The 14,607-nt window shown below is 40.0% G+C and overlaps 1 protein-coding gene across 1 annotated transcript in view; it reads right to left on the bottom strand.

Annotated features, from left to right (window-relative positions):
- The window catches only part of LOC127630681 (periphilin-1-like), a 60,065-nt gene extending 47,080 nt beyond the window's left edge, over nucleotides 1–12,985 (bottom strand). Inside the window, exons 1-2 of the mRNA XM_052108332.1 lie at nucleotides 12,211–12,985; nucleotides 9,505–9,596 (exon numbers count right to left, since the gene is read on the bottom strand). Of these exons, the coding sequence (XP_051964292.1) occupies nucleotides 9,505–9,596; nucleotides 12,211–12,240 (122 nt within the window). The 5' untranslated portion in view covers nucleotides 12,241–12,985. The remainder of the gene's footprint in view (nucleotides 1–9,504; nucleotides 9,597–12,210) is intronic.
- Nucleotides 12,986–14,607: the final 1,622 nt, after the last annotated feature.

Here is a 14,607-nt window from a genome sequence, read left to right on the forward strand (position 1 = left end):
CATTCCAGAAAATAATCAAAGCAATGTTATTTGATAAGTTACAGACTGATTTACCTGCATGGCTCTAGAAGTGTCTCCAGCCTCTGCAGTTTATCCCACTCTGCTGCGGTCGGCAAAACGAGTCTGTGCTCCTGATTGTCCAGGGCTGTGACGACAGTCTCTTTATTTCTGCTCACGCGCTTGACCATTTCCAGCGTCGAATTCCAACGTGTTGGAACATCCTGGATCAATGGCTCTTGCTTCTTTCCCAGGCTGACTTGTTGTGCTTGAAGCTCCGCAGCATTTGCTGGGCTGTGCTTAAAATGTCCGACAACTTTGCGAGCCTTGGCCAAAGCATTTACAAAGCCGCTGTCAGCAAGACTCACTGTGACGCTTCTCTGCACCATGTGAGCGACACAGTTCACGTGTTCATAGCGTGTAAGTCGAATTGCGGCAACCATGTTGCGTGCACTGTCAGTCCCAATGGTTGTCGTCTTGCCCTCGATGTCCCACTTACGTGCAACAGACAGGAACTGCTCTTTACAAGCCTCCGCAAAATGGCGCTCCTCAGTTTTTAATATAGTCAGCGCAAAAGACTTCAGTTCCCACGTGTCACTGATGAAATGTGCAGTTACTCCAAGGTAATTGTTGTTACTCACTGATGTCCAATGGTCTCCTGTCAGGGCGATATGATTTACTTGAGCCAAGACCTCTTTCCTTTTTTCTTTTTCGTTTTCATAGAGCTCGTGGATTTTCGTCATAACTGTGGCTCTTGACGGTGGCTTATAGGATGAGTCTTGAGACGCCACTTGCAAAACATCAAGGAAACCTGAGTCTTCTACAATGCTAATGGGTCTACAATCCTTTGCAATCCATTTTGAGGTTGATTTTGTTAATGGCCTGCGAACATTCAGCGTGGTCTGGCGCAAACCACTTGCTGAACCTGACGGCCCAGCAAACGCATGTTTGCCGTTGACATGGTACCTCAAGCTTGAACAGCTCCGGTGAAATTGAAACTCCTTGTTACAAATCTTGCAAATAACCTTGTACTTGTTAACTGTACCATCATCATTCTTTTTATATTTGAATCCGTCAATAGGCCCACTTTGCTCACCTTGCTCCATCTCGCCTCTAGCTCCCAACCACTTTCCTGACTTTCCTGACCTGAATAATTTGTCACACTGAGCATGCGTGAAATGCGTTAAAAAAATTCACGTAATTAACAACAAACAAATAATTAACGTCGTTAACACGCTATTTTTGGCAGCCCTAATATATATATATATATACACCATTGTGCAGGATATCAAGGATTCATCACATAATACTAAATAATTTTACATTAGCTGGTAGTCCTGTCATAAGTCATGCATAAAACAGTATACAGTTAAATAAAAACACTTTAAAGACAGCAATGATCTATACACAATGTACTGGGGATATACATGTGAATTTATAGACAGTTTGTCTATAATTTAATGAAGAAAGGTCTGTTGTTCTGGGCTTTGTGTCCATTTCCTATGGGGGAAAGTAGTGAATCACGCTTTCTGCGATCCTTTGCTGATAACGATCAGTGGGGGATCAGACATAAATGAAGACTGCGTGGGCCTCTGCGTGCTACTGTCTTGAGACATCTGTTGGGTTATTCATTAAATAATTAAATAAATGTGTGTCTGATTGGTCCAGATGCTACAGCATTAAAAAATGTTACGAAATTATTCGCAATGCCCCCGTACCGTAATAAGGAAGATTCCTTGAGAAATGCAAGCTTGTAGTACCACCTGTTTACTCCAGAGGGCAGTAAGTGAAACTTTGTTCAACAAGCAGTTTATACAGTGAAGAAAACAACCCTTCAGTAGACAGCACAACACAAACATGCTTTACGATCTTGTGTTCAAAACAATTGATGGAGCGCAAATTTGAACTAAGAGATCTCAAGATGTGTTCTAAGTATTAAACTATATTTAACTTGGAACAGTGACCAAAAAGATTTATTTTTATGACGCAACGCACCCAAGACACTACACAAGCTTGTCTGATGCAGGTGTAAATTGACGGGCCCTTAAACAAGCCCTCATAATAAATCTCCAACTGATTGACAAATTCACTTGTGAAATGGATTGCTGTGGACTGTATGCCAATGATTGACTTATGATCAATAATATGGTAGTAAACAATACATTGTATTGAAAAAAGCCGCTTTTTGTATTGTCTTATCAATGATTAAATCTTCTGCCACAAGAATGTAATGCATTTGAATTATTTGAATATTTTTTATTATATATATAAATTATCTTTTTAAATATTTAAAGATAACTATGTATAATTATTTCATCATTATATATTGAATTATTGTTATATGACGGGCTTTCTCAGCAAATATTTATATAAGCGATTAATTAACCGGGACACCATGTAATTAATTTGATTAAAAATTTTAATCGATTGACAGCCCTAATTATTTTTTAATTGACTCAAGAACAAGCATATTAGCAAATGCCTGCTTGCAGGCAACATGTATAATAAATAATCTCACAATATTCACATACTTTGATTAACTTGTTTTTACTACTACATTAATTGAATAAATACTTTTAATTGAATAAATCCAAGTTTTATTTTTATGAAATGTATAATTATTTCCGAAAAGAAGACATTTTCTCTCAATATACTAGCACAAATGCAAAACTATGAATGTAAACCACAACGTTGGACCCTAAAGGCTGAAACATACTTTGCGCAAGTATGCAAACGCAGACGCGAGCATTTGGCCAACGCGTGGTCCCATTGTACATACATTACGTGCGCACTTGCATTGCTCTGGTGGTTACAAAACTCAGACCACAACAGGGCAATCGATTTTTAGGCATGACCACGAAACCGGTTCTGCGTCTGAAACCAGGAAAATGCTGCCTTCAGAGGCTGTATACTTAGGCAGGATGAAAATAAATTGCTTTTCAAACAGTTCCAGAGACCAGTATCCTTAAGAGTTCCATTCATTCAAAACAGATGTTAAGACATTAACTGATTAGGCAGAAAGTCAGCTGCCTATGTTTTCGGATGCAGCCCGGATGTGGTAGATGAGTCGATAATTGAGGAGTGGGGAGAGACATAAAGAAAAATACATTTGTTTGAGTGGACTGGGGACAACGTTGAGAATGCAGCGAGTATTTGCGTTGTTTTATGAATTGAGCACTGGCACATTTCACAACACAACGATGCATGAAATTGAGTTTGCGTAGCAAGGTGCATCTGCATTCACGTACTTGCATAGAGTATGTCTGGGCCTTTAGGCATAGGTTTGATGCTTAAGGATAAACTGGCCTTTAACAAGATCACAGCAAAAAAGTTGCATGTTGCATAGTTGCAAAATAATATGTCTGTCATCAATCATTGGAGTGTGATAAACTGTGCAGTCTGTGCATGGAACTAATTTATTTTGCCTCCAGGATGCCAGTAAATCTCTTGCGATATCATTTCAGTATTAGGCACAGCATATTCCAGTTTGGCTACCTATCTGTGGACCAACAATGTAGATATCTGCTATGGTGATTGCTTAAACTGGAAAAGGGTTTTAAAGGTTATACCGGGCTAGTTGTCCCAAGGACGCTGATATGAGGTCAATATCTCAGCAACTCCAATAATGATAGTCAAAAGTCCAATTACTCAAATTTGTTCTCTTTCATCATCTCGTGTTCAAGATCGTGTTCAAGTAAGTCTGGCTGGACAGACAGAAGCGCGTGACCTATGCCCGGTAATGACCCTGCATATAAGGACCTGCACATGCTGTTGTTCCTCAGTTGACATTCGCTTCTCATGACCTCTGTTTCTCTCAGCTCGGTTGGAATGGGTCTTTCGATATTTTGTCTACAGGAGAACACGTCGTTCAGATCAGCTTTCCAGGTTAGCTGTTTCTGTTTGCTGCAAGCCCACGCTGGCTTAAACTACCAGTCAGGCTGCACGCCTTTCTCTCTCACCACTTCACCTGCTCCATGGCTGCTTGCCACTGAGTATTTATCTTATATGGTGTTCCCAAACCTACGGCTACCCCAGGGGACAACCTATCGCATGCCTGCCTGGCCACGTGCAGTGCCCTCATTGTTGCCATAGACCCTCATCCTTTCTGTGTCGTTTGCATGGGTCTCAAACATACGGAGGAGGTTCTAGAATTCCCGTAAAACTGTAGCCACTGCCTGGCACAGCCACCCCCCCACGCCATCGAGCCCTTTATCGCCAGACACCTTAATCCCTCTCAAGGTGGCCTATATCCACTAAGCGCTGGCGGAGAATGTCTTTCGCTGCGGCCAAGAAACCCCCCAACTCTAGCCCCTCCGACTCTTAACGTAAACTACCGTCCCGATGCATGGCCTCAGGGGGCTTTGAGGTTTCCACATTCTCTGGCCGCCAGCCCCCCCCCGGACTCCTATCCTGCCCTCCTCTCAGTGGGGTCAGCCACAACCACAATGAATGGGTACAGACTCCAGTTTGCCAGGAAACCCCCGCCTTTCGGCGACGTTATCTTCTCTCACACAGAGGAGAGTGCTGCTCACATTCTGAAAGAGAAAATCTCCTCCCTCCTTAGGAAGGGGGCGATTCATGTAGTACTCCTAGATCAATGCAATCAGGGGTTTTACTCCCGTTATTTCCTAGTTCCGATGAAAGACGGCTCTCTCGGTCCTATTCTGGATCTCAGAGTGTTGAACAAACATTTGAGGAAATACAATTTCAGAATGTTAACACATGGCACACTCACTCGCTCAATTCATCAGAATGACCAGTTCACATCAGTCGATCTGAAAGATGAAACATTTACGTTGATACCCCGCATAGGAAATGTCTTTGTTTAACCTATCACATGTTACGAATTCACAATCCTTCCTTTCTGCGTCTCGCAGAGTCCAAGGGTGTTCTGTCTTTGTGCGGGGGGTGAGTGCCGCTGAGAATAACAGGTCTAAAGATCCTAACATACATAGATGATTGGTTAATCATAGTCAATTCCAAGGAGAAAGTGGTGTAAATCACTCGCAGTGTGCTCGCGCACATCACATCGCTCGGGTTCAGAGTGAATGTGAACAAGATCAATTTTACACCCACTCAGAATGTTATATTCCTGGGTCTGGAGCTGAATTCAACCTCCATGCACGTGCACCTCTCACAAGAGCGCATTCTCTTTCTAATGAATTGTCTATCACAATTCAAGGAGGGGACGAAAGTGCAAATTCGCACATGTCTCAGATTACAGGGTCTTATGGCATCAGCTATTCAGGTTTTGCCTTTGGGCCTTCTGCGAAGGAGGGCATTCATGAAGGGGGTTTTATCCCTCCACTTCAGCCCATTACACGATCTCTGTCACTCTGTAACAGTGACATGCTTGTGCACAGCAGCCTTCCACCACTGGAGCAGTGCAGATTTTTACGCACAAGGGATCCCTCTCTAGGCTGTTATGTATCGAAAAGTGGCATCATGTGCTCGTTCGCTGCGACAATACCACAGCAGTGGCACATATCAATCGCCAGGGCGGAATGCGCTCGTCCAAGCTTCATGCTCTAGCTCACAGGCTTTTAGTGAGGAGCAGGCGGCACTTCCTGTCGTTACGCATGACCCATGTTCCAGGCATTTTGAACAGGGGCGTGGACCTTCTGTTGAGGGGGAACCCGCTCTATGGAGACTGGCGCCTCCACCCTCAGATAGTAGGCATGTTGTGGGAGAGATTCGGACAGGCGACCGTAGATCTCTTTGCCTCACGTGAAAACTCCCATTGTCCTATGTTCTTCTTGCTGATGGATAAGGACACCCCCTCAGCGTGGACGCACTAGCCCACCCATGGCCCAAAGTGCTGCTCTACGCATTCCCTCCCCTGTGCCTGTTAATACCCACCCTGGCCAGAGTGAGAGAGCAGGGCCTGTCCCTCATTTTGATAGCACCCTGGTGCCCCAAAGCACCATGGCTGGCAGAGATAATAACTCTTCTGCATGCCCAGCCATGGCCCCACCCTCTACGCACAGACCTGTTGTCTCAAGCGAACGATGATATTTATCACCCCCCACCCGGACAGGGTGGCTCTTTGGGCTTGGCCCGTGAGAGGACAAACTTAATCTCGATCAAACTTCAATCTCTGATATTTTGTGTTTTTTACAAAACCTTATGGATAAGGGCAGGTCTTTTTCCACTATTAAGGTCTAATAGTGGAAAGCGGCTATTTCTGCTTGTCATTTTGGGTTTGAAAGCTCAACGGCAGGACAGCACCCCCTCAATTGTAGATTTATGAAGGGCGCCCGCCGTTCTCTCCCAGTTACTAGGAGAACTGTTCCTGAGTGAGACCTCTTTATGGTGCTGGAGGCTTTATCTCAGCAGCATTTTGTGCCTCTGGGAAGCATTTCCCTAAAATTGCTGTCTTTCAAGACATCTTTGCTTCTGGCCTTACCTTACCATCAGTTAAACATGTCAGTGACTTGCATGCACTCTCTGTTCATTCCTCATGCACTAAGTTCTCTCTTACTGGAGATAATGTTTTCCTTAGGCCCAACCCGGTCTTTATGCCTAAATGCTTCCCAGCATTCTCATGTGAGGAAATTGAGCTTCCTCCTTTTAACTCTGTGGAGGATCAGAGGCTGTATGCTCTGTGCCTGGCGGCTGTACTTGGATAGGACCAGTGCTTTTCGGAAGAGTAATCAGCTCTTCCTCTCTTGGGCCCCTCACATGGGGAATCCCATTTCTAAACAACGCCTCCTGAATTGGCTTGTGGAAGCTATTATTTTGGCATATGAATCTAGGGGAGTGCAGCCTCCAGGAGGCCTCAAAGCCCACTCCACGAGGGGCATGGCTGCCTCTTGGGCTCTGTTTAGGGGAGTTTCATTGCAGGACATCTGTTCTGCTGCCAGCTGTGCTTCTCCTCATACATTTGTACGTTACAAACAGCTTGATGTTACCAGGACCCCGGTAGCTCCTTTTCTTTCTTTTTATATATATATATGGCCGTGCACATTGATGTCACCAAGCATGCATTTACATTCCTGCCTGGGTGCTATCTTCACTGTATATATATATGCTACTGGGCTGATTGTTATGTTTGTGCCACTAACATTTTATTCAGGCTCTGCCTGTGCACAGTTCTAACTTGTGTGCTTCAGGGCTGCAAGGTGTGTGATTATGGGACGTGTCAAGCACCGCCTCTTTGAGGTGACCGTTCCCTAAACTGGCTTGCAGGGCCTCACTGTGAGTGTTTGGGCAATCGGGGAGCTGTCAATGTCTCCCATAGGTGGATCTTGAACACGAGATCCACCTTGTTTGTGATCTTTTCTTATAATGAAAGGTACAGTATATGAGAAACACTATTATTTAAGCTTTGAAGATTTACACTCACCTAAAGGATTATTAGGAACACCATACTAATACTGTGTTTGACCCCCTTTCGCCTTCAGAACTGCCTTAATTCTACGTGGCATTGATTCAACAAGGTGCTGAAAGCATTCTTTAGAAATGTTGGCCCATATTGATAGGATAGCATCTTGCAGTTGATGGAGATTTGTGGGATGCACATCCAGGGCACGAAGCTCCTGCTCCACCACATCCCAAAGATGCTCTATTGGGTTGAGATCTGGTGACTGTGGGGGCCATTTTAGTACAGTGAACTCATTGTCATGTTCAAGAAACCAATTTGAAATGATTCGAGCTTTGTGACATGGTGCATTATCCTGCTGGAAGTAGCCATCAGAGGATGGGTACATGGTGGCCATAAAGGGATGGACATGGTCAGAAACAATGCTCAGGTAGGCCGTGGCATTTAAACGATGCCCAATTGGCACTAAGGGGCCTAAAGTGTGCCAAGAAAACATCCCCCACACAGTGGTAACAAGGCATGATGGATCCATGTTCTCATTCTGTTTACGCCAAATTCTGACTCTACCATCTGAATGTCTCAACAGAAATCGAGATTCATCAGACCAGGCAACATTTTTCCAGTCTTCAACTGTCCAATTTTGGTGAGCTCTTGCAAATTGTAGCCTCTTTTTCCTATTTGTAGTGGAGATGAGTGGTACCCCGTTGGGTCTTCTGCTGTTGTAGCCCATCCGCCTCAAGGTTGTGCGTGTTGTGGCTTCACAAATGCTTTGCTGCATACCTCGGTTGTAACGAGTGGTTATTTCAGGCAAAGTTGCTCTTCTATCAGCTTGAATCAGTCGGCCCATTCTCCTCTGACCTCTAGCATCAACAAGGCATTTTCAGCCCACAGGACTGCTGCATACTGGATGTTTTTCCTTTTCACACCATTCTTTGTAAACCCTAGAAATGGTTGTGCGTGAAAATCCCAGTAACTGAGCAGACTGTGAAATACTCAGACCGGCCCGTCTGGCACCAACAACCATGCCACGCTCAAAATTGCTTAAATCACCTTTCTTTCGCATTCTGACATTCAGTTTGGAGTTCAGGAGATTGTCTTGACCAGGACCACACCTCTAAATGCACTGAAGCAACTGCCATGTGATTGGTTGATTAGATAATTGCATTAATGAGAAATTGAACAGGTGTTCCTAATAATCCTTTAGGTGAGTGTATATTGTGTATTAACGAATTCGATTTTTTAGAGAATTATAATGTGCCTTTAGCGCAAAATTTTAAAAAAAATCAACACAATATTCTGTCAAACTTTGTCATTGTAATTACATCAAATCGAGATAATATAGAATCGTAAACCTCATATCATATATCAAAGCGAATCGTATAATAACTTTATTTTACCATGGTTATTCTATTGAAATGAAAATCTCTTTTAGAGTGATTTTCTCTTTTGATCGAATCATGAGTTAATGACATACAGAGAAACATCATCAGGAGTTAATTCACTCCACTAAAGATCAACCAAGCAAAATGTGATTTATTATAATAATTATTTTTTTTTTTTTTTGGTGTTTGGTAGTTTAATCTACAGAAGTTGCAAAATATTAGATTTTATATAATAACATTTGTTTTATTTTTAATTATTTGTAAATAAATGGAAAATAAAAAAATATTTGAATGGTTGTTTATGGTTCCAGTATAACTATATAACTTTGTAAGTGTTTATTAAAAAAATGACAATATTCTGAATGAATATTAGCTGGCTCTCTTGAATGATCTAAAAAAAAAAAAACACTCTCTATGCTAAAGAGTGGAATAAATTAAATGTGCACTTCTAAAAGTGTAATTGGGGGACGAGCCCCCCTATGATTGAAATCCTAGAATTATACCTGTTTGGGAAAACAAGTTTAATTTGTCCCTGTTTGCACTAAATGACTCCCTATCTAGTCAACTAGCCAACTTTGCTTTCAGGTTTACTACAGGTCTATCCTCCCTGCCCTTTTTGCATTCCAGTTTTGCATTAGATGCAAAGCAGCAGAAGCGGCGGTGTTGAAACATCTCATTCCAGCCATTGTGTGGTGAGACTATGAATATTTCTTGCATGCATCAAGTTCACTAACATCAAAGATGCCGACACGGATTTGGGGTTATTACACTTACTGTTTCACAATAATTTTGCCATATTCTTACCGTGGACGAAAGTATTTCCCCCCAAACCTTGGTCGATAAGGGCAGGTGTACCGTGAAGGACTCCTCCTCCTGTGGATGGGTCGTTTCTCTTTCTGAAAAAATAAATACATTGTTTTGTATTAAATTCACAGATAGTGCAAGAGCTCAAATGTAACTGACGGTTTATAAATGTATAACAAAATGAACCTCTTGTGACTCATTTATCAAAGCATTTTAAACTGTTGGAGAAACTGGGGCTAGTTGTCACACAGAGAATTTGTCACAAATCTCAGTAACTATTAGGTTTAAAAAATCGAAATCAAAAGTTCAGTTACACAAATGCTTATTTTCTCTAGCAGTGGTTTTGTATGTTGGTTTCAAACACCTTCTTCAAAACTTAAATTGGAGTAATTTGTGCAAATTCCATCTTCCAAACTACTGTCACTTGAATAATCTGATATTGGTGGTTTTCAAGTAAACACGCTCTATGTTATTGGTAATAAATGTCTTATATGTTGGATTTTTTTACTGGATATTTTTTTTTCTTCACGTTTTCATAACTGTTTTACGGTTTAAATTTGACTGAGAATCCATTATCATACATTTTGTATAGTAATGTTGCAGATCATTTAGTATTGAATTTTTTTATTCAAGCATATTCTTCTATAACAGCCGATTCCCACTGTGACAACTTACCCTATTGGCCAACATTGTGAGAACATGCCCGCTATTAGTGTTGTCACGATACAGAAAAAAATGTATAATATACTATTGAACACACTCCTTTAGCCTATTAAAATGTTACATTTCAATGCAAATAATACATTAAAACCATAGCATGCTTTCTTTGAAGTTTATATCAATTAAGTAAACATTGCTTACATTCTTTTAGTGGAACTCTATGAAATCAGTTACATTTTTTTTTTCTGAATTCAATTTCACTATCAAAATTGTATAATCAAATGAATCCAAACATTAATCAAAAGAAAATAAAACAATTACTTTTCAACGTACCATTGTAGTTTTTTTATGAAGTGCCTCAATAAAGATCCTCATAACATAATCTAAAACACACCACTGCTCTTATTTTTTCTCAAATAAACTGCTGCACAACAGAGAATCGCATTATAAATGAAATAAACATTCAGTACAACAGCATGCTTGCTTGTGAGATACAGGCTCAATAATAATAATAATGAAATGCATTTTACTTAACACTAGTAATATATTTATTTTGCCATTTCTCAAATTACACTCGTCCAGCTTTTATTTTGAATCAAACGTTTATTTTGCCTTGGTGTTTGTGGTTCTGTGTTTTTGACGGTAGTTTCACTGTTCCAGATAAGACGTTAGTTTTATGACCCAGCGCAAAATGCTGCGATTCATTTATATAAATATAACGTCTGCAGGTGCTGTGCACTTCACAGTAAATGTGTGCTCTCTTCTGTTATTCATTACAATAAGCACAGCGCACGATCCTCATAAAATGTGGTGTTTTCAGCAGAGCAGCTTTACACATTCACTTTGAAGCGGGCAGCATATGCAGACTGTATATGTATTTAATTAAATACACATATAGGTGTTAGTTGCGATGGCATTTGCCAACATCAAGTATTATCAAGTATTAGGATGTTTTAGCACAATGTGTGGACTTTTTAGAGGGTCCCTTACCCGCATTAGGCAACATTTACAATGAATATCAAGGTTAAATTAACGATCTTGATGGGATGATCCTGTATTTTACGAGACGGTGGACAACACTCGCTTGTTGAAGATCAGTAAAAAAAAATATTATATTTGGGTCTATTTCTCATAAAAATCTATAGTATGGCTTCAGAAGACTTGGAAAGTATAAGCATTTTATTGAGTATTTATTAGCACAGAGAGGCCACAGACAATTGAGCCAATCGTGCAGTGAATACACATTGAGCTTTTAAACCATGCTGATAAGTTTGACAACACTTTTGCACACACAAAAAAAAAATGTAATGACAAAAATGTAAAATAAACTCAAAACAAGTTAAGTGAAAGAGCAAGTTGAAGTGAGATATTAAACTCTGGGTGAGATGGAGGCTTAAATGTTTGCCTTTAGTGTTGATGGAAATTAAAAAGGAAAGCAAAAAAAGCTGCTTAAAAAAGGAAAAAGAGAGAGAGACTAAAGAAATACATAGATACGGGCACAATATATCTGTGTGCGTGGGATGAGAGAGAGAGAGAGAGAGAGAGAGAGAGAGAGAGAGAGAGAGAGAGAGAGAGAGAGAGAGAGAGAGAGAGAGGTACTATTTTTAAGTTCTTTTAAAAGACAGGAAGGTAAAACGGAAAGGTATGTACAGTAGTATTTGATGTGCGCTGTAGATACACCGGAAGCACAGTGAAGCAGCTGCAGCAGATCCCGCAACTATCGCGCGCGCGGACAGCTCGCGCTTGTTCAATTATATCAAACATGTGAACACTGGTAAACCATTCAAACAACCCAGCACAAACTACTGACTAACATTTGATATTGCGCAGCTTTCTTTTATGCGTGTTGTAGATTTTAAATAACTCATTGAGACAGTTCGCTTTCATTTTCAGTTTGACAATTTTCATTCAGAACCAAAAGAGCAGATAACTCACAGATTAATTCTGAGAGTTTATACTTTGTCTTAAATAATAATAATAATAATAATAATAATAAAATATTGCCAATAAATGTTGTAGTTCAGGTGCATAGTGAATCATTCATACCGTTTTACCCCCATCTGTGCGCGTGTCCATCCTGTCTGCAGGTCTCGCGCTGAATCGATCGATCGATTATTGTGTATTTATTGTGTTTTCTTTAGATGAACACCAGCTCCACGAGCATGCGCAGGCGAGCACCATGGGTTTACAACTTTGTTTTCACTTTCACTTTATAGTTTTTCTCTCGCTGCTGTCATAAGTGAGTTCCACTGTGCTGAATCTGTCTGTTCATCACTCTTCCAGTGCATTCCCTTCTGTTTCCAGAGATCTTCCAGATCTTCAAGAATTTGTATCATAATCTGCATGCGGATAATCGTGATGTAGATATCCTCCTTTCAGCATCACAACTCCACTGGTCATCGGATGGAAGTTAGTGTCATAAAAATCCGTTAATCTTTTCCTTTAAACCTTTCCCTTAAATTAGTTTTTACTCATATTTTGTCTTTCACTCTGTCAACATGCACGCGACGTGAAACACGCGTGCATTTCTAAACGACGTTTCTAAACGACACTCTATCCCGCAAACGCGGAAATCGCATGTGCGTCGCGTCACATGTAGTTGAGATGGGACGTCAGATCCACCTGTCATCGGCCAAACGGAGCATCTGCTCCAACAGCACAGGTTTGACAGGTTAGAGTTGTCAAAAGTTATCATGAGTATTTTAAAGTGTTCAGGGGATGTCATATCAATGGAAAGCTGAGCAATGAGCTTTTAAAACAAGAGTACTTCATTCATAAATAAAGATCTTATCTTCACGCATCATTCACCCATTGCGTTATATTTGAGGTGAGGATCATTTTTTAGTGTTAAACTAGTGGTGTAACTATATATTTAGTTTACTAAGCAATTAATTACTGTAATTAAATAACTGTTTCATTGAAAAAGTAAAGTAAGGGATTACTCTTATTTTTTTCAGTAATTTCATTAGTTACAAATGATTTAATTGTGTTAAATACTGTATAGACTATAGAATAATTCAATATTAATCAATAGTGAATTTAAAATTGAAATGTAACGTCTAATGTTAAAACATGTGTTTTCTGATTTAACACTGCCCCCTTAAATTCTTTGGCCAGTTTATGAAAAGTTTATTTGATTTTATATTATTTATTTGAAATAATTATAAGAACAGTTTCATGTCTATCCTTGTATTTTTCATCTGGTCGAGGTTGATCTGGATTTTAGAAAGTAATTAGTAATAAGCAATGCAATTCATTTTCAGACAGAGTAATTAGTGTACAGACTGTTCAAAATGGCGGAGGAGAGTGCGGTTTCAGTAGTGACAGACTCTTGCACACATATATATATATATATATATATATATGATCACCCACAGCATTAAAACCACCTGCCTAATATTGGTGCCAGACAGGCAGGGTTGGGATGGTTACTTTGGTTCAAAATGTACTCCACTACAGATTACAGAATACATGCTGTAAAATGTAATTTGTAACATATTCCGTTAGATTACTCAAGGTCAGTAACGTATTCAAAATACTTTGAATTACTTCTTCACAGGGGTGTAAAGTAACACATTACAAATACTCATGTTACTGTAATTAACTACTTTTTCCCAAGAAATGTACTTTTTAAAGTTGTTTAAAAATTGTATACATTTACTTTTACTTGAGTACATTTTAAGTGCTGTAACTGTGCTTTTACTGCACTATTTTCCCACCGTCTGAGTTCACTACTTCCCTAATAACTACTTCCCTGAAATAATTCACACTAAAAAATCATTTACCCACCCTCATACCATCTGTCTATGACTTTCTTTCTTCAGAAGAACACACATTAAGATTTTTAGAAGAATATTTCAGCTCTTTAGGTCCATTCAATGTAAGTGAAGGGGTGCCAAAATGTTGACACTCCAAAAGGCACATAAAAGCAGCATAAAAGTAATACATACAACTCCAGTGGTTTAATCCATGACTTCAGAATTGATATGACATGTGTGGGGGAGAAACAGATAAATATTTAAATCCATTTTTGCTATAAATTCCTCTCTCTGCCCAGTAGGTGGCGATATGCATGAAGAATGTGAATCACCAAAAACACAAGAAGAAGAAAGTGAAAGTTAGAAAGAAAGTGGAGATTGACTGATCAGGGAGGAGAATTTATAGTAAATGTATCTGTTTCCCACCACATCTATCATATAACTTCTGAAGACATGGATTAAATCACTGGAGGCACATGGACTACTTTTATGCTGATTTATGTGAGTTGTGGAGCTTCAATATACTTTCATTGTATGGACCGAAAGAGCTGAGATATTCTTCTAAAAATCTTAATTTGTGTTCTTCTGAAGAAAGTCACACACATCCAGGATGGCATGAGCGTGAGTAAATGATGAGAGAATATACATTTTTGGGTGAATTATTCCTTTTTAAGCGTGATGTAGC

Source organism: Xyrauchen texanus, chromosome 37 (genome assembly GCF_025860055.1).
Source record: "Xyrauchen texanus isolate HMW12.3.18 chromosome 37, RBS_HiC_50CHRs, whole genome shotgun sequence".
Taxonomy (NCBI): Eukaryota; Metazoa; Chordata; class Actinopteri; order Cypriniformes; family Catostomidae; genus Xyrauchen; species Xyrauchen texanus.